Below are 22,594 nucleotides of genomic sequence, written 5' to 3'. Positions count from 1 at the left end.
CTGGCCCATGTGAGCTAAGCATGAATTTGCTTCACTTTTCTGCTGAGACTTCTCTTCTCAGCTTCACATTGTGTGACCTTGAGTTGCTGATAAACTGCCCGTGTGGCCCTATAAACAGCCACATTAGCAACACAGCTCAGGAAATGTGTTTATTGCACAAATCTTGCCTCCTTTCTGGGATGTTTCTTTCCATTCCTTGTTTGAATTCCTTCCTGAACTCCGAGGGGTGTCCCTGTTCTAGCTCCCCATTTTAAAGGGACTCTCCATCGCCTACACTCCTGAGATGGCGTTAATGAGACCCATGTGATCTGGCTACCATGATGAGTCAGCAGAATGGCTCTGCACCTCTGTTAAGGTGCTTAGAGCTTCAAAGCTGGTCACGGGCCCTTTGTGGGGGGGGAAGTCTGGGAATCCTGATCTGCATTAAAAACTCTTCATTCTCTGGCTATTTCTTCCTGGCTATAGCCTTACTTGTATTTTGCATTTTGCAGGCTATCCACGCTATTTGGTTGTGGGGGACCATTTGTCAGGGGAACATCACCTGAAAATCCTGAGGGCAGATCTCCAAGATGATGCGGTTTACGAGTGCCAGGCCATTCAAGCTGCCATCCGATCCAGACCAGCCCGGCTGACTGTTCTCGGTAAGTCCTGTCTCCCCACTGGCATGGACACACAGGGGAGGTTATTTTGTTTTCTTCCTTGAGATTGCACTGAGTAGCTTTTTGAAAATGTATTTCTTTGGTAAACCAGCTGGTTCAGAAAGGTACACCAGGTCCGAGCTATCTGTGCAGCCTGTTGACCCGAAGGGGAATGTATAAGGAAGCCATGAATGGTACACAACAGAAATAACCACAGGATAAATCACACATACAGAGCTAGAACCCTGGTACTTCTGCTTTACAAATAGATGCCAGTTCAGCAAAGCACTAAACACACACGTCATGTTACGCAAACCAGCACAATGCTAGGTGTCACCCGTCTTCTGCTCTGTCAATACAGACTGTTCACAGACCTGTGTTTGTTTGTTAAACACCCCCATGTAGTTTATTTGCATTGCTCTTCTCACCACCTTTACTGAGCCATACACCCTAGCGTTTACAGCATCTGTTCTTCTCAGCCTTCCCTCAAGGAGAGGAAAGGGAAGAGATCTCGCCACCCAGAGATGCTTCTTGGTTCTTGCCCAGCACTTCTACCCTCTGTGTTAATGGGCTAATTAGCGCTTTAGTCCTTCACAGCCCATTCTAAGCTGCTAATTGGGCAGTTAAGTCCACCCCAAGAGGAATTAATTGTTTAAGTAATCAGAGTACGGTTTCTGCTAGTGGTGCAAAAGGTTAGTGTATTTTACTTATAAGGCAGTGCTGAGAAGTGATACGCTGAGGTTGAGAGTTCAAACCTCACCTGGAGTCTTGGTTTTTATTAACAAAATGTTTTTAGCCACTGTTGGTTCCCAGCACCCTGTCACAGGGATCAGTCACCTGCTTAAAGTTACATACATCATGCTTACATGCTTGGCTGGATTGGGCCAACTCCACCACTTGAGGCAAATGAGATTTCTCAAGGCTGGTGGCAGTAGTAGGTTCTTTTCCCTCAGACCATTCACAAGAGGTTGCTCTCTCTTCCTCATGCACAACCCACTGCTGAAGGGAATGTGCATTGTGGGATTATACTAAAGGACTTTCTGTACTGGTTCACTGGCACTGTGCCAATTTACGGTGTTAGCGACAGGCTTGTGTTGCTCTAGAAAGCAGAATGACTATGCTGGTAAAAGTAGAGGGTGTTGTTGGCAAGACATAAAATTAAGTGTGGATGTGTGTCGGGGACAAGGTTTGCCAGTAAAACTTTCTAGACCAGGCCTTAGTGAAGCTGTCGGTATTTTGCTTGCTAATTTTTCAAAAGAAATGAAAATTTTGTTGTACAAAAATGAAAAACCAAAACATTCCCAATTATTTTGGTTAAAAATTTTTGTTTTCAAAAACAAAACGCTTTTGGGATTTGGATGGAATTCCTGTGGAAATTTTGCTTTGGTTTTGGAGAAATAAAGATATTAACTTCTTGTTTGGTTTTTAACCCACTTTGATGGACATTTTTTTGATCAGCACTAATTATTTAGTGAACAAAGAAAACCCACTTCATTAATAAAATTTGAGTATGTTTACCAGAGAAAATTAGTTCTAATTTATAGAGTATAATTTCCCAAGAATAATTCTTTGACCCCCTAAAAACCTCTAAAGCATGAAAGAAATCTGGAAATGAACAGGAAAGTAACTCAGTCCTATCATTTATGCCCTATACGTCTTCTCTACTTTAAACTATCATCCCATGCTAGCTACCTCTTCACATCCTCCCTAATCTGTTTTTCCTCCTTGTGTTGTATAATACAATAATAATACAAAGGAAATATGTTTAATTAGAACTGAAGAATCCAAAATGAATTTAGTCCCAGGGTGCACAAGCGTTCATCAGAACTGAGAGCTATTGCAATGTGTTGATTGATCAGTAACATGTTTTTAGGGATCAAAGGGAAATCGTTATTATTTGTGGGGTTAAGGAATGTGTTGGATAGATGTTTATGTGAATATACATGGTAGTTGCTAATTGGTACATTTACCTGGGCTATTCAGCCACGCACATTTGTTGTGTGATTTTTCTTTTAAGTAAATGAAACTTGTAGCACGTTGGAAATAGACCATCTTGATAAAAATATGAGATTTGCAAACCCTGGCAATGTGTATTTCTGCAGGTGGTCAGGGGAAATGAGGCTGATGAGGGACATATGTGGTAACTCAGACGAATCATTAGTGGTCCATGGACCACAGTCCAAGAACCTTTGTATTAGGACACCCTGTCCATCTGTCTGTCATCACCAGGAACAAAAATGAAGGTAGCCACGGGCTTCATTTAGTGACTCTGTAGGCTGCACTCTGGCCAGCCCTCAGTAGGGAAACTCAGTGGGTATATAATGAGCAGATGCCTCCAGGAGCCCTGTGTATTGAAAGAGAGATCTGATGCCTTACAATCAGTTGATAACATTTGGTGCAGTGATCTACAGGTACAATATACTGTACATTAGGGAAGCAAAGAGCATATTTATACAGGAAAATGGATAGAAATTTCAGGTAGTTACCAGAGTGTAATGCCACCAGCTGTGCAGATATTTCTGTTTTAATTCAAATCTTGTTCATGCAGACTCAACCGGCCTGCTTTATTTCTGAGTTAAGTGAGCTCCACAGGCAGCTCCATGATGAAATGGGTAGCGTTTCCCTCAATTACAGTGCACTGGGTGAGGGGAATGTGACTGGCTCTGCTGCTTAGAGTGCCGGTCAGAGAGTTGAGTCTCGCTCTGACAGGTGGCGTGACCTTGGACAAATCACTAAGGATGGAGATTTCAAACTTGGGTGCCCTTACCAGGTAGGCGTACGTCAACTCAGACAATCAGACCCCTCACTTAGGTGTCTAAACATGGAGTAAGGCCCCTAATTTTTGTTTGAGAATGTTGGCCATAGCGTCTCTGGCAGTGCTGAGTGTGTAATGAAAGAGCTGCTGGGGCTCAAGCAATTTTTTTACATTCATAACAGACGTGGGAAGCCCAGAGGTGGCAGGGTACAAATGAAGCACTGTTCTCGGACAAATTCAGTGGGGTTGCACAATGGCTGGCTGTAAATCAGGGCAATATGTATCGTGTCCAAATATACCCCTCTGTAAAATGTGTGTAATACCTTTTTGTGTCTGTGTGTGCTTTGAGATCCTTACTTGGCAGACACTATGGAAATGCCATGTCTCACAACTGGCAGTGAAGACTGCTGATTTGACTGGCTGAGTGGAGGCAGGATGGAGAGTATAATGATATTCCAGGGAATCACCTCTGCTAGCTCTTTCTGTGTTGTCCAGCTTAACATCCAACCGGTAGAGGGCCCCATAACGGCCAGAGGAGACACAAAAGAGATTCTTAGGCTCGGAGGAGACTGGGCTGTGGAGAGAGCCAGGGGCTGCATGGGAACAGGAGCAGCAGACTAGAGGCAGCGGCTTGGGCACTGGCTACCGAGAGAAGGCTGGGCACCTTGACAGATAGGACTTAAAGCCAGGCAGGGAAGCAACCTGTTGTGCTGTTCTAGCAGGAGACCAAGCAGTATCGATGGCAGTTTAAAGGTCAACAGCTGGAGATGTTCCTGGGGTGCTGTTACCATACACCTGCTACTGTGCTGCCCCTGATGGTTGGGTTGGGAACTGCTGCTTTGATTATTTTCTGGTAGCTACTGTACTTGGAAAATGTTCATTTTTCCACAGAAAAATTCCAATGAAAGGAAAGAAAAAATGGTTTCATTCAATTTTTGTTTTTGTTTTTTCAACTAAATGAAAACCATTTTTTTTGTCCCCCTTCTTTCTTCCCTCCCCCCCCCCCTTTCTTTTTTTACATTTTTTATTGTTTTTCATTACAGAACTGGAAAATTTCTACCAAAATGAAAATTTTCCATGAAAATCGAACAGCCATTTTTGGCTGAAAAATATTCAGATGGAAATTTTTTGTCTAGCTCTATTTATTTATAACCGGAAGAAATGGTGACTTGTGGTATTTGCACCTTTTTAGTTTCTGGCTGTTGTTTATAAAGGAGTCCTCTGTTAAACTCATTGTTGCTGGGGGCCCATCAAGGGCAAGAGCCAGAAGTCCTCAGTGCTTGGAGAATCTATTGCAGTTGCTTCTCGTACACAGAATACTGTACCAGACGTAGTGGGGATGGGACATCCTGGTTTTACAGTATGTTTACTTGCAGGATATTGTTCAGCCCCTAGACGTTTGTGACCTATATAGCATTTAAGATAGGGTGTGGTCTCTGGTAAACAAGGGAAGCACAGCTGAGACTTGAGCTTTTGGAAGGCTGTTGGTGTCCATTATTTTCAGTTGTTTTGTTTAACAAGTGCCTCTGATTTTAGAGATCTGTGACTCCATACACTGCAACACGGAGCTTACAGGTCATACAATACATAAAACCAGAGAGGCAAATTTGGTGCTGCTACTTTAGTGGACTCCCCCCTTGACATATTTCAGCACAGAGAGATCCTCATTGGGGGCGGGTTGTGCCTTCCTTATACCTCCCAAATTGCAACATCACATGACAAAATATACAAAGTAAGTATCCTTAAATCAAACTCAGTTCTCAAGCAGCATTCTTCTTTCTTTGCCTGTCTGTACATTTGTTATCGATGAAAATGTTTTGTGGTTGGTTTGTGTGTACACAGTGAAATCAACATTTGCTGACATTGATTTAGCTGGGGTTGGTCCTGCTTTGAGCAGGAGATTGGACTGGATGACCTCCTGAAGTCCCTTCCAACCCTCATCTTCTATGATTTCACCGTATGTTTTAATGGTTAGTTTTTTTTAACTTTTTTAATCTCAGCATTTATGGTCATTAAAAATTGTCTGACATCCCCTTCCTCCATCAGCTGACCTTCCCTATAATTTCCCAGTTTTGAGACTTTAAATTGATGAAGTAGAAAAATATGCTTCCAAATAAACATTGCTATGTGTCAAAATTATAAAAAAATAAAAACAAAAATTGAATTCTGCCAAGCCTGTATGTTTTCCCCCCACTGCTGACCCAGCAGCTCCCCTCCACCAGCTTGCAGGCCTGTATTTCCCTTCAGACTTCTTTCTCATTGATCCAAGAGGTGCATAAGCATAATGAGTTTCTAAAACAAAGAAGCCGGAGCCTTTCAAGTGTATTAATAGCAAGCAGGCAATATCTAAAAGTTGGAAGAAATTTACTCTGAGGTTTACGGGAGGTGGTTGCCTTTGCAGTTTATTACCATGTATGTTGCTTCAGACTCTATGGTGCACTCCAAGGGCTTTATTACTTGGGCTTGCCCAAGGAAAAAGCCATTAACACAGTCGCATTAAACCACCAGGATGTGGGTGGAGCTCCACAGGTGGAGTGTTGAGAGCAAAGATGCCAGGGCCAGAGAAGTAATTGTCTTGCTCTCTGCTGGTGGTGGTGTTACTAAGCCGGGCGCCATGTGGGGACTGGTAATGAGACCAAGCCATTCCCTTCAGTGGCAGTGATTTCTCTCTCAATGCAGCAAGCGTACCTGTAAATACAGAGGGAGTCCATGCTATTACGGTGATTTCTTAAGCATGCAATCCACTAAAACTGTGTACCTGGCCACTATAAAGTTATACCGCTGTGCAAATAACCTGCAGTCCTGTGTCCACAAACTGTAAAGGATTTGGGCCTGCTCTAAATCTCCGTTTTCACTGTACTATGGGGACTTGTCATTGCAGGGAGCTCACCTTTGAATCCTCATCACCCCTGGGTTTTTACAGCTGTATCTCCTGCTAGAGCGCCATTGTGCAAGTGGAGGTGGGTTTCCACACACGGCCAGCCTATTTTACTGCCTGCAACATTGAAGGAAAGATGCTTCCTGTTCCTTCCAACTGGGAGGGTGGTGGTGCTACGTCCCACCCCAATAGATAGACCTGATAGATCTGCTGGTGTTCCAGGTGCAGGGTAATGGATCAGCTCCTCAACTGGTAGAAATCAGCATCGCTCCAGTGAGCCAGTTTTCACCAGCTGAGGACCTGGCTCATAATACTGTAGTCAACGGACTACTGTGTGGCTGTAGTCATGCCCTCCATGTGTCTCATAGGCCCTATATTGCTGACAGCTAATGGAGATTCACCTTTGACTCAAGGCACGTAGGCCACTTAGCTACATTCCACCATGTGTTCCCAATCCTCCTTTGAGCAGCCCATGTAAATAAGGGGAGGATTTTGCCTAAAGCTGTGTGGCTTTGGTCTGTGATGTGTGAAATACTGTATGCGCCTTGCTGGTAAACTGCATTACCCTGCCCATGTCAATGGAAATCAATCAAGGGAATAGACTTGGATTCCAAGATGTTTTGTGCCTGTCTGCCTGAGCTCCTGGGATCTCTCTGCTTTCATAGCAGAGGTCTGGGCTGTTCTAACATTTTCTTTGGCTTCCATTAACCCTGGGCTGAGTTCTGAGGTTCAAACAAAGCCCCTATTCCACACAGCCGGAAAGCATAACCATAAATCCTCCCCTGACTTGTCTGAGACAGGGCAGCTGTTTGTCAGAGCCCCATCTAGGCTTTGAGTCTGTACTGACATGTATCACGTAGTGCTGGGTTTCCTTGCAAACCCTTAAGGTTGGCTCTGAGTGCCAGTAGGCTGGGGGTGGGGGTTGCAATAATTGTCAAAGTTCATCTATTTATAGCCTCCATGGTTTGGCTTTTCTAAGCTCCAGTCCCCCTCCATCTTTCTGCTTCATGAGCCATTCTGCCCTCTGAAGATGCCTCTGCTTGCCCCCATCCCATAGTTCAGCCTTGCATTTCTTCCCCCCAAGACTCTGTGCTCTCTAATTCCATACTTACAGGCTTTGACTTTATGCACGGTTGCTATCAAGAAATCCCCCAATGCTGTCTAAATCATTTTTGAACTGCTGTCACTCATGTCTGACAACAGCTTCACGGGTCTGGTGCCTCCTACTTCCCAGCTCACTTGAAGAGCTTACACTACATTTTAATTAAATATTTAAGGTTTTTGTCACGTTGTTTTCAAATCTACACTGTTAAATGTAGTGGAACAGATCATTCCATGAGCCTTGGAAGTCCAAACACTCAAACAGATGAGATTGTTAGTATCACTTACCAGAACTTGCTTCTGGGATAAGAGTTTCGTTCCCAGAGAATGAAAAGGAAACTTTTCCCTGCTAATCCCATGGATGCATATATTCATCGTGCATCAACTCCATCTCTGCTCTCCAGGCAGCATATCCCTGTGTTAATGATGGATGCCTAGCACACGGGCTGCGCAGACTTACATGGAATAATAGGGAACACTTTTACAGCCCATTTCACTCCAATGGCTCTTTCCATACCTTACCCAAACAGGGTTATGGTGCTGATGATGGCAGGGCTGGGCTTCACAGTGGCATCAGCCAGTGGGTAGATTGCTGGGCCTCCACTTTTCCCCATCTCTGATACCTCTCCCCAGCAAACACTCTTGCGCCGTGACGGCCCGGCTCTTGGTCGGCGGTGACTTGGTCCTCTAGCCTGGTCACCAGTTTAGTTTGTCCCCTTCCAGAGTAACAGAGTCCAGGGCTTCCAGCATCTCTGCCCTCTCCTTACTTCTGAGAAGGGGGGTGTGGAGGGGAGGTTTATGCCCCCTCTGCAACAAGGGTGGTTGATAGGGGAACCTGGGCTCTTGCACTCCATGAAGCTCCAGCCCTGGGCCCCATGAGAGGCAGTGTCACGCACCAAGAAGTAATTCAGGGCTTCCTCCCTGGCGTACTTCCTACCATCCCCCTCCCCCAAAATCTCCAAGTCTAACGTAAGCTAGAAAAGAAAATCAAGTGACCCTCCAGCCTGGCTGTGCTCGGCTGCTAGCCCTTCCTGGCAGCAAAGGCTGCTCAGGCCCTGTCAAGGTAAGTCTGTCCCCTCCCGTCAGCTCCCTTCTGAAGTGAAGCTCCCTTTTAAGCTGTGCCTGAAGCATGCTCTGCAGGTGGGGGGGGGGAGGGGGAAGTCAGCTGGGCCCAGAACTGCTCCTTCGCCTCTTTCGTCCCAGTGTGGTGGTCACTGAGATGCAGCCACCTCTGCGGGGAGACACCGCAGCTGTCTACAAGTGCACATTACACAACACAGCGTTTAGGACAGGAAGTCAAATCTCTCCTATCCAGCAGAAGTTACATGGTGGAATTTATGGTAGCAGGACATAACAACCCTACCAGGATCCCAGCCAGGACAATAATCTAGCAAAAGATGCCTCAGGCTCCTTTGTGAATACTAATGGTCAGGACTTCAGTGAACAGTCTTCCTGGAACCATCACTGGGTCCGTATTAACGGCCTGGCAGAGTGCCTTCTGCTGAGTCACAAAGCCATGCTGTGTCGCAGGCCTGCGGCCTCTTGGAGGAGATGAGACATTTCTTCAAACATGGATCTTGCAGGTGAAAGCAGGTGCTGCTGCTAGGAGCTCTCAGACCAACTTACCCCTTCCTAGTGCTACTAAGCAAACTAGAAACAGGCAGGGGCTGCATCCTAACCTCAAGGGAACATAATCCGAAAGACTATATTTGAAATCCTGTGACATGCCCGCTGAGTGAATAGTTGACAGTGAATAACTTAACCAACAAAGACAGCCTCTTTTCTTTCTGCTCTTGGGAATATCCATGCGTGGGTCACTATTTCTGCAACTTGATCTGGAACTCATCACTCAAACGTTTTTGCACTTTCTTGTATTAATTCTATAGATTGCTCGTGACCAGTTCTCTATTGCTTGAGCTGTGTCAGTAAGTTGCAAGCGGTCAGATAAATCACACGGTATTGTTGCCCTTCCCCAATTGGATGAGTCCACAAATACATGCACAGGTGTTACTTGCATACGGAGGGCCCTCCCATTACCCTTCCTCGTGGGTACTCGGGTCATAAAGGACCCTCCTCTCTGGGTCTGTGAGACCTTTTCCCGGTGAAACAGCCTTTATCACACAGTAAATATCCTTAAACATGTAAATGTATTTATTAACAATTAATCAGCAGACTACACATGCCAAGCATTTAATGCTCACCACTCCCAATAAAGCAGACGTACGGCTCCTGAGGGCCAGTCAGGATCATGTCAATCTGGGGCTCCAGCTTCTGCACAGTCTGGTCGTGCAAGGGTTAAGCGTTCTGGCAGATTTGGTCTTGAGCTGTGTCCTGTAATTAGGTTCCAACAAATTTCTTTTTTGACCCTCATTATATAGTTAAAATGACAGTCCTTATCTATACCATAACCAATTTATTTTACTCAAAGCATAACTATGCAATAATGCAAACCAGTCATAACCCCTTTTGGGCTAAAACAATTTTCCTAGCACCAGCAAAACCTCATAATTTCTACTTATCAGCAAAAGCGACTTTTAACAAGAAACTCGCCCGGATATCCAGTAAGGAACTTGTAGAAACTCGCGGTTAGCTTGTTCATGCTCCCTTCCATTCTCCAGAATCTGGGTTCATGCTATGTCGATCCCTGTTAGCATTGCTGCAGCTGGTAAATTTCTATCTGCTTATACCAAAGTCTAATTCTCCTGCCTTTCTATAGATTTTGTTTCTAATTTACGGTGGCTGAACATACACAATGGCTGTGGGTTATGGTAAGTCCATACACAAGATGGTGGTGGTCATCTGAAGTCCAGGTCTTTCGTTACACATGTGATTTAAACAGTCATGCCAGTCAAATGTGATCCTGCAGCCATTCAGGAAAAGTGAACCTAGTTGTATCATTTGGGGGCTTGAATTTGGAACCCGTGGATCTAAAAGCACACGCCAGTTACTGGCTGTGCTAAAGGATCAGCTCTTTGCTGAAAGAAAGCAGCAAACTCATAAACACCAGTATGTTGTTCACCCACTAGACACGGACAGAGTGTCCCCCCGCTCCTGCTGCATTAATGTCAGTTACACTTGCACGGTGGAAGCAAATGCCTTTAAGTTCCAATGGGAGTGACTGTTGGAGGGAAATTCTCTGTTTTGCATTATTTCAAAAGCACCCTGGGGGTTTGTCACTTTCCCCTGTAGCACAGGGCATGGCTCGCCTGCTGGCGTCAGCTGGGCACATCTCACCTAATCAGTTCGGTTTTAGCTCTCATCTGACGGGAACCACCTCCTACTAACCTGTTCTCCTAGAACCATGCGGTCATTGAAGGGACTGAGGCAGGGATGGCACTTTGTTCTCTTTAACTGGGGCTTGCAATTTACTCGCCTGAAGGCTGAAATGCTTTAGTCTTTGAGCTCAATATAGAGGGACTTGGGTGCAATTTAATGGCCTGTTCTATACAAGAGGTCAAACCGGATGATCTAACGGTCTGAAAACCACATCCAGCTCAGAAGATTGCACTGAGAGCACGTGGCGCTGATTCTGGGCCCCGTGGTGGGTCCTGAATGCAGCTGCGGCATGTATAGGGGCTGGGGCTGAATTTCCCTAGCCCAGGACAGCTCTACATCATGTAAAACCACTGGAAGAGGTGGGCCCATGTGCCTGGGGCTACAGTGAGTTCTGGGCTGCACCATGGCCTATAGGCAGCTTTCTGGACCCTGCCTATCTGAGAGCAGCTCTTGGCCCCTGTAATTCATGCGGGTGGCCACACCCCACCCTGCAGCGGTGCATAGGTGGCCAAAAATCGTTTTAGTCCCTCCCCCTCCTGCCCTGTGCATCCTCAGAATCTCAGCCCAGCCCTCTGGTTGAGCATGCGACATCTGTGGTGCTCTCCTTGTTAAACCTCAACCGCCCGTGCCCTACATCTGACACAGACTGGAACAGGCACAGGCGGGGAGGGAGGGGGGCAGGTTGATTCGCTGTTCATAAAACATCCCTGCAGGCTGACTGTACAAATCTATACATTTGGTGAGAGGACTGAGCAAAGCAGCCGGCGCATGCCACTGGAGGCCTGTTTGCTACCTGGCACATCTTTAATGTAAGAGCTTCCTAATTTATGATCTATTTAACTAAGATAGGGTATTAATTAAATAAAGTAAGAGCCTGATTAGGACTCAGAGAAATTTAAAAATAAAATCAGACGGCAATCGGGCAAAATTGCAAAGCAAACACTTTGGCTGTAACCGCTGGAGAGTTCCCTCTGGTCTTCCATCAAAGCGCAAAGCAGGGAGGGCAAATACAAGAGATTATATAGCCAACAGATGTGTGTTGTTAAAATATGCATCTGCCAGCCGTGCGGTTTAAGGAGCCAGAGGGCTAGCTTGTAGATCTTGCTGCACTCAGGGGACCATGAATGAATTCCAGTCCCTGCCAGCTGAACTGGGATTTGCAGACACATTAATTAGGTTGAGTTTCCAGATCTCGAACGCAACCAACCGAAGAGAAACTTTGAACAGAGCAGTTGCTGCCCCAGGAGGGAGAGGAGGAGGCGGGGGGCTGGAAGAGGCATCCTTCGATTTGCTCCGCTGAGCTGGCAAAGGCATTGTGAAGCGTTAGCCTACGCTGGCCAGGAGTGCGCCCCAAGCCCATGGCAGGAGGGCAAAGGAAGCCAGGTCAGGCAAGCCAATGTTTCCAAACGAGTGACTAGGCTGTGAGGCGTCCTGATGTTAGCACTGCTGCCTTCCATCGCTGGCCTCATCAAAGGGACGTGGCAGGCTGGGAGGGGTTTTTATCATCCCTGCCTTACATGAATTTGAGCCTCTACCTGTGCCACATTCAGGCGTCTCCTCCAGGTCCCTCACGGCAGCATGGGAGAGCCAGGGTGGTCCTCAAGGACGAGGCTATCAGAAAAGGAAGCACAGAGCCAGTGGTGGCAGCAATAATCAGCCAAACCCATTCCTTTCAGGAGCACCCATCACTGAATTAGGCCTCACAATGAGTATTATCATCCCTCTTTTACAGAGGTAAACTGAGGTATGGAGCGAGAGGAAGTGACTTGTCCCGAGTCACACCACAACTCAGGGATAGATCCAGGAGTGGAAGCCAGGAGTGCTAGCCCCAGTCCCTCTGCTCTGACCGAGTCTGAGGAGACTCTCGCTGCCCCAGACAGCAGCTTTCTCTTCCGTCTGACAGCAGATGATATTTGACAGCATCAGGCTGTAACAGCCAGATCGCATTGAGCTTTAACTTTGCATCAGTTTGACTACCACAGTGCGCGTGGCTTCGCTTCGCTTCATTGTCCTGGGTGTTAGGAGAAACTCTCTTCCAGGGCCCCGTGGAGACTGGGAGGCCTGAAAATAGATTGAGTGGTTTTGTTCCCGGGCACGTGAGTCCCCATACCTGCCACTCTGCTGTCCTTCCTGGCTTTCTTTTGCATGCCAGGGGGCTCTTTTAATTGACAAAAAGCTAACAGGCCAGTGATCTGGCCCCTTTCCTGACCCTTCCCCAGAAGAAGTTTTGCCCAACTTTTTGAAGTTCAGAAAGTTCAACTAAAGCCTCCATAGAGGCCACCATCATTCAGCCAGCCCCCCCGGCAGTGAGTTCCTGTAATGTATCTATATCCTACAACCCCCAGACAGCAGTATATAAACCACACACCCAGCTGATCCCTAGATAGATGTCAGCGGGAGACTGGCTGCTGAATGACCTGTGTTTGTGGGGCCCCTCTGGCCACTGGAAAGTGGGGCTGGAAGGAACATGCTTCAACTTTGTCCCCCTCTACTCCAGCCACCATCCTGCCCCCTCCATGCTAGAGAAAGAAGGGGGCTGGCTGGCCTGCAGAAGTAGCTGACCCTGGGATATCTGCCCCAGTGGGCTGGGGGACAGCAGGGTGTGAGGGCTAGGGAGTCGTGGGAGGGCTGTATTTGCAGAAGGCAAGAGGGGAGGACACAGGAGCTAGAGGGTTAAGGAGGAGACGAGCCAGAGCTGCATTCCTCTTCCAGCCAGAAGTGCAGGTCAGTATCTGGCACCCATCGGCCACCTTCTGCTGCCGTACTATAACTAATGAGCAACCCCGAGTACTGAGTAAGGTCTAAGGCACCCATCTTCTTGGCCTCCAGCTGCCATTGCCCCTTGATCAGTGACACTGCAGCGACCAGGAGCCAAGGAGTAAAATCACAGCCTCTTCAGTAGCTCAGAAAGCACATGTGAAATCGACATGAGCACCAAAAGATCTGCACTGGCGTGGACAGAAGCACCGCTTGCAGGGATCCCAGCGCTGGGACGTGGCGCCTCCAGCTCTGCCTTGTAAGTGCTGTTCATCAGGAGACACAGCCGTATTTGCAATGCTATTTCTGCAGCTTGGAATGGGGAGAGGCTTCCGCTGGGCGAGATGTTGCTACGGGACTTGGCTAAGACCAAGGCAGAGGCTGGGGGGGAGGTGAAGAGGTCTGCTAAGGAGGGAAGGAGTCCGTTCCAGAAATACAGTGTTAATAATTGATATAAAATTAATTTTTACATTCACCTTTTCCCTGCCTTCTCCCACTCCAAGGTCTCTTCTAATATTAACTCTGTCTTCTTGCAAGTTCCACAAGGAATAAAGCTTTCCTAAATCAACATGAATTATTTAATGCTACAGATTAAGTCAATTCAAACACAGAGCTGCTGTCTTTTAATATGACATCTAACCAGAAGCAGGTGAAGAAAGAGAAGGCTGCATGGGTAGTCAAGTGGTTTCAAGTTAAATCGTGTCATTTGAATGTAGGTTTTCATCAAAGTCTTACTAGTCTACCATGTTACCAAGCATTATTAGATTGATCATAGCCATGTCTGGTGACGTTACACTTTGGCCTTTTGACTTTTTAATATAGCCGCTTCCTATCTATTCAACCGAGTGTAAAACTAGAGTTGGTTGGAAAATGGAATTTCCATCCCATGGCAAAGTCTGATATTTCAACATTTTTGGTCACAAATCAGGACAAATATATTCCTGATACATTTAGGAATATATTTCCTATATATATTTCTGTGTGTGTGTGTGTTGTTTCTTTTAAATATTGTCACAGAATGAAAAAGTCAGAAATATTTCCCTTTGGAGATGTCCAAATAAAAAGCGCCTACATTTTTGACTGAAATGAAACATTTAGAATCGAAATGTTGACCTAAAAAAGGTCAGCGTACTTGGAGATACCCATTCAAAGCAAACATTTTCATTTGGATTTTCTTGATGGAAAATCAAAAATTTGTCATTGAATGACATTTTCCCATGAAAAATTTGAATGTTGACAAAACCACCATTTTCTGCTGGGACAATTCTTCAGCAGAAAAACGTCACGCAGATTTACTCAGAATGAAACTAAAATATCAAGCCACCCAAAGACCAAACCCAAATAACTTAATTGGATGCCATGGCAATAGTGAAGTAGCAGTAAGACAATACAGTTCAAAGTGCTGGAGAATACGCTGCAGCTAGTAACTCTCCATTGGCAGGGGATTCCCTGTGGTAATGGGTGTTCTCCATCCCTACCATCTATAGAAAGTAGCTTTGCTCTGTGTGCTGCACAGTTAACCCTGAACCAGGGTGTCTCACAAGTGCCTTCATTTCTGTTCTTCAGAGGCCTGCTCCCTGAGAAGAGCATGAGAAGTGAAACCAGCACAGGCCCGTGCTCTGATTGTCTTCTTTCGAAGGAGAGAGATGAAACTGATTCACTTATATCCCAATTAAGTGCATCTTCGCTGGCCACACGGTACAAGTGTGAAGTGCCGTATTTCATTTATCTGGCGGCCCAGTTCCCTGCCAAATTCATTACTGTGCAATAACACTTTATGCAATGAGTGTGCAGCAAGTAAGCTGGAAAGGAGGGGATGGGGGAATGTAAAGGAGCAAGGAATAAATGACAAAGACGGGCCATTTTCCTGTTCTCTGTGGCTCCTCCTTCGGTCCCTTTTTCTTTAACATTAAAAATCCACCCTTCATTCTCAGGGCTGCTCCTTGCACCCTTTTACTTATTCCACATGCAGAGCTGAGATGACAGCGTATACCCTGGCATGTCCAATTGCCATGAGAATGCAAAAAGCACTTACTTGGAGAGCCCCAGAGGGGCTTTCCCAGCATTAGATAGGGAAATCTGGAGCCTTTACAGATAGACCAGCCTACGGGTTGCTTCCCACAGCACCGTGATGGGGGATACAGATTGTCCTAGTCTGATGGAGAGCGAAACAGCCACAGTTAATCTGCTGTGTTGTGACTCTCAACTAAAAAATAGCCTCCCGGAATCTTTACTGAGCATATTAAAAAAATAAATAAATTCCCTGCCAGGATGTCAGGGCTGTATCTAACATGCATCAAGCAGCTGATTGTTCAGAGGGATGGGAGAATGGCTGCACCAGCAGAGATGTAGGATATCTTGAAAGCAGCGGTGCTGGAAAGTTTATAGGTGCCACGTTGCTGGAATCCTGAACTCCAGATTCTGTGTTGCAGACTCTTGTGATTTAATTGTGAGTCTTGTGCTATTTGGTGCTTTGCTTAAAGCCCCAGCCCTTGGAGTCACGTGATGGAGTCAGTTATGAGCAGAATAAAGAGCTTTTCTGATTCTCATTTAACTAGTACCTTAAGGCACAGTATGAGCAGCAGCTTGTATCTCATTAACCTCTTCAGTGCCTACTGTGCATCCATCCACCCAAGTGGCGGGCAGCTAGTTCCCACATGCACTCAGGTGTCACTAGGAGAGAGGCAGCAGGGCAATTATCCCTAGTGGCGATGGCTGTGAAGCTATTGTGAAATGAGGTGGCAGCTCTGCAATTAATTGATGTCACCCTGTGCGCCAAGCGTGAATCGAGATACGTCCATGTTGGCCCTCACTGGCTTGCTCTGTCCGCTGGTTCACCAAGCCGCCGCCTGTCTAATGGGAGGAGTCGAGCATGTTTGGGGGGGTGGGGAGAAGCAATCAGTGTGGCTGCCACTGCTGTACAGATCCTGAACTATCTGCAAGTGGCAGGGAGAGGAGGCCTGCTCATCTCTTACCCACTTTGCCCCTGGACGGGCTGGCAAATCTTTAATGAGGCTGGTTCTCTTTAGACGCCCATGACCAATGCTGACATTTCAGAAAGCCTGGGCCCAGCTGGCTGCATGGTTAGATGGGGGCGTGAGGGAGGCCTCAGATGTGAGCTCAGATGGGGAAGCATTTGCAAACATAAATAAGGGCTCCAGGACTTGCAATTTCCTACAGCTTTAGCGAGAGAGAATCATTCACCAGCCTGCACAGAAAAGCAAGAAAAAAGAAAGCAGTGGCTTCTAGCTGTTTATGGAAATCACCACGTCCTTTCTGTATTGCTCACTCAATAGCCGCCTGCACACTCTCACACACACACACACACACACAGTGTCTCCCCTTCTCGCTGCGGATTACAGCCCAGCACGTCTGTGCAGCCCTGAGATTTGTAGGGATCAGTCACCGGTGAGAACGTGGTGGGTTGTTAGTGACCTGACAGAAGTATTGACTCCCCTCTACCCTTGTCAGGGGAGAGAAAAGAATGAAGCCCTTGAAGCGTAACCTCACCTGAGCCATGGCCCTGCGTTCCTATCAATCCTGCCTAATGAAAAATGAAACCATGGCTCCAAAGGGGCAGGAGCAGCTGTGAAAAAAGGAAAGAAAATGGGAAGGGGAGGGAGGAGGGCTAGGAGAAACCATCGCTCGGGGTTCCCCTCTCCCCTCCCCAGAAGCCTCTTGGCAGGGCCCTCTCATTCTCGATCACAGCTCTTGGCCTCTTGTGGGGGTGAATCTAGTGTCTGTGAAACTAACAAACTAACAGCAAACTTCTTTCAGTGGGACAGCGTGGGCCAGCTGGAGCGAGCTCTGCATTGGCAGCTCTACTAATGCCCCTTAGTCCAGTTCCATAGCCCCAGACCTCCCGTTCAGCTCTACCCTGATCTGTAACTGTGTCCCACGACTGCACCTCGGTCGTCTTCTGCTGATGCCGTCCTGCTGGCCGCTCCTCCGACCACAGCTCTGCAAATGCACCTCGGCCCTGGTCCCCCCTTGCTATGTTAACCCATTACAAAAGCAACTACAGTATTCTGCAGTCATGGCTGCCATCCCCTTGGCGTCCCTGAGCCTAACTCCCTGGAGCAAAGGACTCGTACGCCGATGTTTTTGCAGGGTCTGTATTTTGTTATTCTGAATCGGAATCCTTCCCTTGCCATCAAACATTGCTGAGGGCACGGACGAGGCTCCACCACCCCTGCGTATCGTGAGCCACGCTTCGTACATTCTTTGTTAAGTCTCACACCTTTCCCTTCTCTGAGCAGTGTTCAATGGAGGGATTGTTTCAGTCACTCCTTCTGCATGTTTCTCCAGCTGCCCCAGGGCACTGCAGCCATAGCAGACAGCCTGACTTCATTCTGAACACGCCAGACACTTCCACCTTCTTATCTGGAGAACTTTAGAGCTAGGGGGTTGTTGAACTTCCTCAGTGTTCGCTTTCAGTTTATTCCATTTAACCCCTTATATTTTCCTGAGGCATTCGCTTTTGAAGGCATTCAGCTGTCTACCTGCACTTAGGGTGGGTTTCCAGCTTTCACATCCATAAGGTAAGGTGGAAATAATATTTGCAATGAAGATTCATAGTTTGGTCTTTAAGTTGTAGAGTTTCAACGACCAAATCTTGTTTAAACTGGTGAACGCAGCAGTTGCTGGCTTGCCGGGTGAGGGCATTATTTCCCTGTCGGCTTGCACATTGATGCCAGGGTCATGTGAATTGAATCACCTCTAGCATTCCTTTGCCTTCTACCATAGTTTTTTCATGACTATTATCCCCGTCTGTTTTGTGACGCCAGACAGTCTTTCAGTCTTTCCTTGCACGTTAGTTCAGCTGTCACTTGAAGAGCTGTGGCATCAGCAAAACCCAGATCTTCTAGTGTACTGATGTTGTAAAGCCATTCAATGCCTGTGTTGTGTCTGTCGGTGCTTTTTCTCATGATGAAGTTAATGGCAGTGCCAAGCGGGAGAGGCGAAAGGCTGCATCCTTGTTTGAGGCCAGTGTCTGTGTCAAACCAGTCATTCAAGTCTGCATTATTCAAAGCACAAATCTCAAGACAGTCCCAGCCTCCAAGAGCTTGCAATCTTGACATAGGCCTGGAAGGAGAAGCCCTACCGCTCCCAACTCCCTACTGCCCTGCCCCTTGTGCAAAGTGGGCGCAGGGTGCGTGTGAACCATAATCATTCTGATCTGGGAGCATCTTGCACTTGCTTTGCCCCGGTGTAAATGACACCTCAAGGTTCAAGGCAGTGGAGGAGCAAGTTCACTCTGCGTGCATGTGCGTTCACACGCGCACAAGCACACACATTAAAACTTGCTTTCTAATGCTTAAACCCAGACTACATTAGAAACTTTCACCAGTAGAATAGTGTCATTAGGAGTGTGGAGAGGGGGGGTTGTACGTTTTTATACCAGCTAAAGCCTTACCGTACATGCAGTTATTGGTTTCTTGAGTGAAATAATTTCTATCGATATATCATCTATACCAACAAAAGCCTTCTTTGCTGGTATAGGTGTACTGGCTAATCTTTTCTAGGGTAGACCTGACCATAGTCCAGTGGTCCTCAAACACTTTTCCCCATGCCCCCCCAGCTGGGGCTGGGACCAAGGCCACGGTCAGGAGGCTGTGGCTGGGGCTGAAGCTGGGAGCAGGGCCATGGCGGTGGGGGCTGGGCACCGAGACCATGGCCAGGGGTCAGGTGCCACGGCTGGACATCACAATTCAGGGCTGAGGCTGGGGCTGGAGGCCAAGTCTGAGGCCAAGGCCAGCGGCAGCACCACACCCCCAAAAGTTCTTCCATGCTCCCCTGGGGGACACAGCCCACAGTTTGGGGTCCTCTTCCCTAGTTATTAATAATGATTTCTATTATAGAAGCACCTAGAAGTCCATCTACACAAGCCATGACTGAAAATAGCTGTGTAGCGGTTCGAAGCTGCACCCTTCCCTAGAGGGGATCCCCTTCACAGCCTGAGCTTCAGCCGCAGCGTCAAAGAGCTGTGTATACCGCTGTTCTCAGAGCACTGGCGCGAGCCCCACAACCCCAAGTCTATCGACCCAGGTTGGGAGGCTCGCTGCCATGGGCAGTGTAGACATACCCTAGGGGGCCCAAGTGAGATTAAGACTCCTTTATGCTAGATGCTGTACATACACATAATAAGCGAGAGCCCATACCCTGGAGAGCTTACAGTCTAAATAGGTAAGACAAACCAAGGGTGGGAAAGGAAACAAGGGGGAAATGATTGACCCAGCAGGTCATCTGCAGAGCAAGGAAGAGACTCAAGCGAGTGCTGTCTCCGCTGGGACACACTGCCATCCTATAAGAAGGTTTAGATTATAACTTGTCCCTCCAGTCTGCAAAAGGTGAGGGAGAGCAGAGCTGAACAGGAAACGTTTTGCCCATCTCAGGAATATTTTTGAGAGCTTGAAATTATTTTCCCATCTTGCCTTAGGACAAAAAGTTGAAATCTGACAATATTTGCAAACTGAAAAACCCAGTTGTTTTGTTTACAAAATTTTGAACTGTTTTATTTTGAGCTCAACTTCATATGCTTTAAGGCCTGAAGAGACCATCCAATCTGACCTCCTGCATATCGCGGACCACAGATTCCTCACCCCTCCGCTCCTGTAATAAACCTTTTTTCTCCATTTAAAATTTTAAAAAATCCGTTTAATTAGCTTGAATTTCAAGACGGAAAGTCATTCAGAACTGGAAAGCCGGAATGTTTGGTTTAGAAAATCAGACTGCCTTAACACACTCAACTCTGACCTCCGCAGAGAGAGAGAGACAGAGACAAGTGATTCATGGCAAATTATGGATTTAAAAGCTGCGATGAATCTCCATTACAGCATGAAATGAGAAAGGCAAACGCAGCTAAATGGAAGACCTCCCCTGGGCAACAGGAGGCTGCAACTTACCAGGGTCTGGGGGATAAAAAGGAAAAGGGTTGTTTTGCTTAACTAAATGTTGCTGCAGTTTAGCAGACACAGGCAGGGTATGCTGCTCCTTTTAACAGCAACGCAGGTTCAAGGGGCAGGTTCCATTACCTTCAGGCGAGCTGTTCGTCTGGGACTTGCCATCAAGCCAGGCACGTGCTAATGCAATGTGGGAGTAGCTGGTATAGTATGTGCTTGCTGATAGCTGGGGCCGGGCCCGGAGCTGCATGGAACTCATCAGGTTTAGTTCTCAGTGGGAATCCCACAAACCCTTCTGCCAGTTTTACTTGGCTCAGAGGGTTGGTCTGAAGAGGGCATTTGGGCCATGCAGCGAGAAGGGGCCTCGTTTAGTTTGCCCGCTACCATGGAATAAGGAGTGCGCTAAATTGAGTGGGATTTCCAAACCCTTCCCGGCCCCACGCCATTTTGCAGCAGTGACATTGCTTTTGAGCACCATCTAGAGATCTCAGCTGAGATCGGTGCCCCATTGTGCTAGGTGCTGTACAGACCCATGGTAAGAGGCACTCCCTGCAGCCCGAAGGGGGAGAAGGGGAACAAAGGCAGGGAGTGACTTACCAGAGGCCAGACAGCAGAGCCAGACACAGAACCCAGGTGTCCTGAGTCCCACCCAGTGCCCTACTCATCTCTCTGATCTCTGACTGCTCTTTAGCTCGGTGCAGAATCACCCCTGGTAATGGCTGTAGGAAGTTTGTGTCAGAATCCTGACCAGTATAATCGACCCCTGAGCCGCTTACCCCTCCCTCCGCTGCTAGTGTCGCCCGCGTTCCAGTTTGGTGGCTGGCAAGATGCGGCCTTCAATTAAGTGAATTCTTTTCGCAGATAGTCAATGCAGCAGGTGATTTGGGAGCCTGTCGATACTTCTATTGGGCTCCTGTTGGGCTGTACGCTGGAAGGCGAAGCGGCACCCAAAGCAGAAGCCTCACGCTTGGCATGCTGTGGCCTGCAGTGGCCGCAAAGATAGAAACGCCTCCCCACCGAGATGAAGCGTCAATATCCAGAGCAGCTTGCAGCGAAGACTTTGCTGGCAAAGGCCACCTGCTTGGAGAGGTCAAAAGGAAAATCAGACTTACCGGTTAAGGGAGGGTTTAGCGTGAAAGGGAAAAACAGGAAGTGTATCCATGTCCTCTGCAGGCTGTCAGGATCCCCTGCCCCTTTGACTGCAAGAGAGGAAGGATGGTCTAGTGGTTAGTACTCCAGCTTGAGGTTTGGAAGAGCTGGGTTTGATTCCCTCTTTTTCCATGGATTTCCCATGTGACCTTGGACAATTCACTTAGGGAAGTGCTAGCTTCTCTGCGAGGTAACATCTCCCAGGGTTATTGTGAGGCACTCAGATAGATATTTCTTACATCTCCCCGCTCAGTTTGCCTTCAGGGAGCTCTGCCTGGACTTCTGATGGTGGGCGAAGAGTAGCATTCAAATCTGCAGTAATAGGACAAATTGAAGAGGGAAAATAAAATATTTTATGCAGTCACATTTATTTGCTTAAAAAAAGAAGAGAGAGAGAGAAAAGAACAAATCCCACCTCCTTCATTTGGCTCAGCAACTAAATACTGGATACCAGCTGCCCCGCTTGCATTTTATTCTAACCAGTACATTTTAAAGATGCAGAAGGTATTTAATGATAATGATTTACATTTATATAGTGCCTTTTATCCACCAGAATCACAAAGTGCTTTGTATATCTATAGATAAAAATACACTGTATAGCCACCACTGCATCCACCGCGGAATAGCAGCCATCTCTCGTGCCAGATAGCAAGCTGTTCTAGAGTACATCATAATTGCATTTATGAAGTACCCTTTCTTCCTCACCGCCGGGGCACTTAGGGTGCTGTACAGTGATTTTGTCATAAAATCAGATGGTAAAAACACTTTAAAAACAACAATGTCATAAAGATAACTGCGCTGTGGTAAAACTACACACAGTGCAGGGGTGGGGGAGAGAATTGAAAGGAGGAAGATACTAAATATAAGGGGGATTGTAGTTACAGAAAAACAGCATTGGAGGATGGAAGTCCTTTAGCTTGTGGCGTTTAGGAGTACGGAGGGAATGATCTGGATAGCAGAGGAGATGGCTCCACAGCTTAGGGCCCACTACAACAAGAGCAACCTATGGACAATGGTGGGATCCCTAAAAGACAGGTGGGGTCAGGGCCCAAGTGCCCCTTGGGATGAAGTCCATGAAGGAGGTTTCCAGACCTTGCTAGTTAGCCTGGAAGTCAGAAACTTGTTTCCTTCCCTCTCC

General features: G+C 47.1%; 1 protein-coding gene across 1 annotated transcript in view; it reads left to right on the top strand.

The window, feature by feature from the left end:
- Window positions 1-22,594, top strand: part of KIRREL3 (kirre like nephrin family adhesion molecule 3) — a 236,664-nt gene that overhangs the window by 19,150 nt on the left and 194,920 nt on the right. Inside the window, exon 4 of the mRNA XM_067566835.1 lies at window positions 492-641. Coding sequence (XP_067422936.1) covers window positions 492-641 — 150 coding nt within the window. The remainder of the gene's footprint in view (window positions 1-491; window positions 642-22,594) is intronic.

Source organism: Emydura macquarii, unplaced genomic scaffold (assembly GCF_026122565.2).
Source record: "Emydura macquarii macquarii isolate MOO-44397 ecotype Brisbane River unplaced genomic scaffold, CSIRO-AGI_Emac_v2 contig_312, whole genome shotgun sequence".
NCBI classification, from domain to species: Eukaryota; Metazoa; Chordata; order Testudines; family Chelidae; genus Emydura; species Emydura macquarii.
This window is presented reverse-complemented; position numbering and strand designations above follow the sequence as displayed.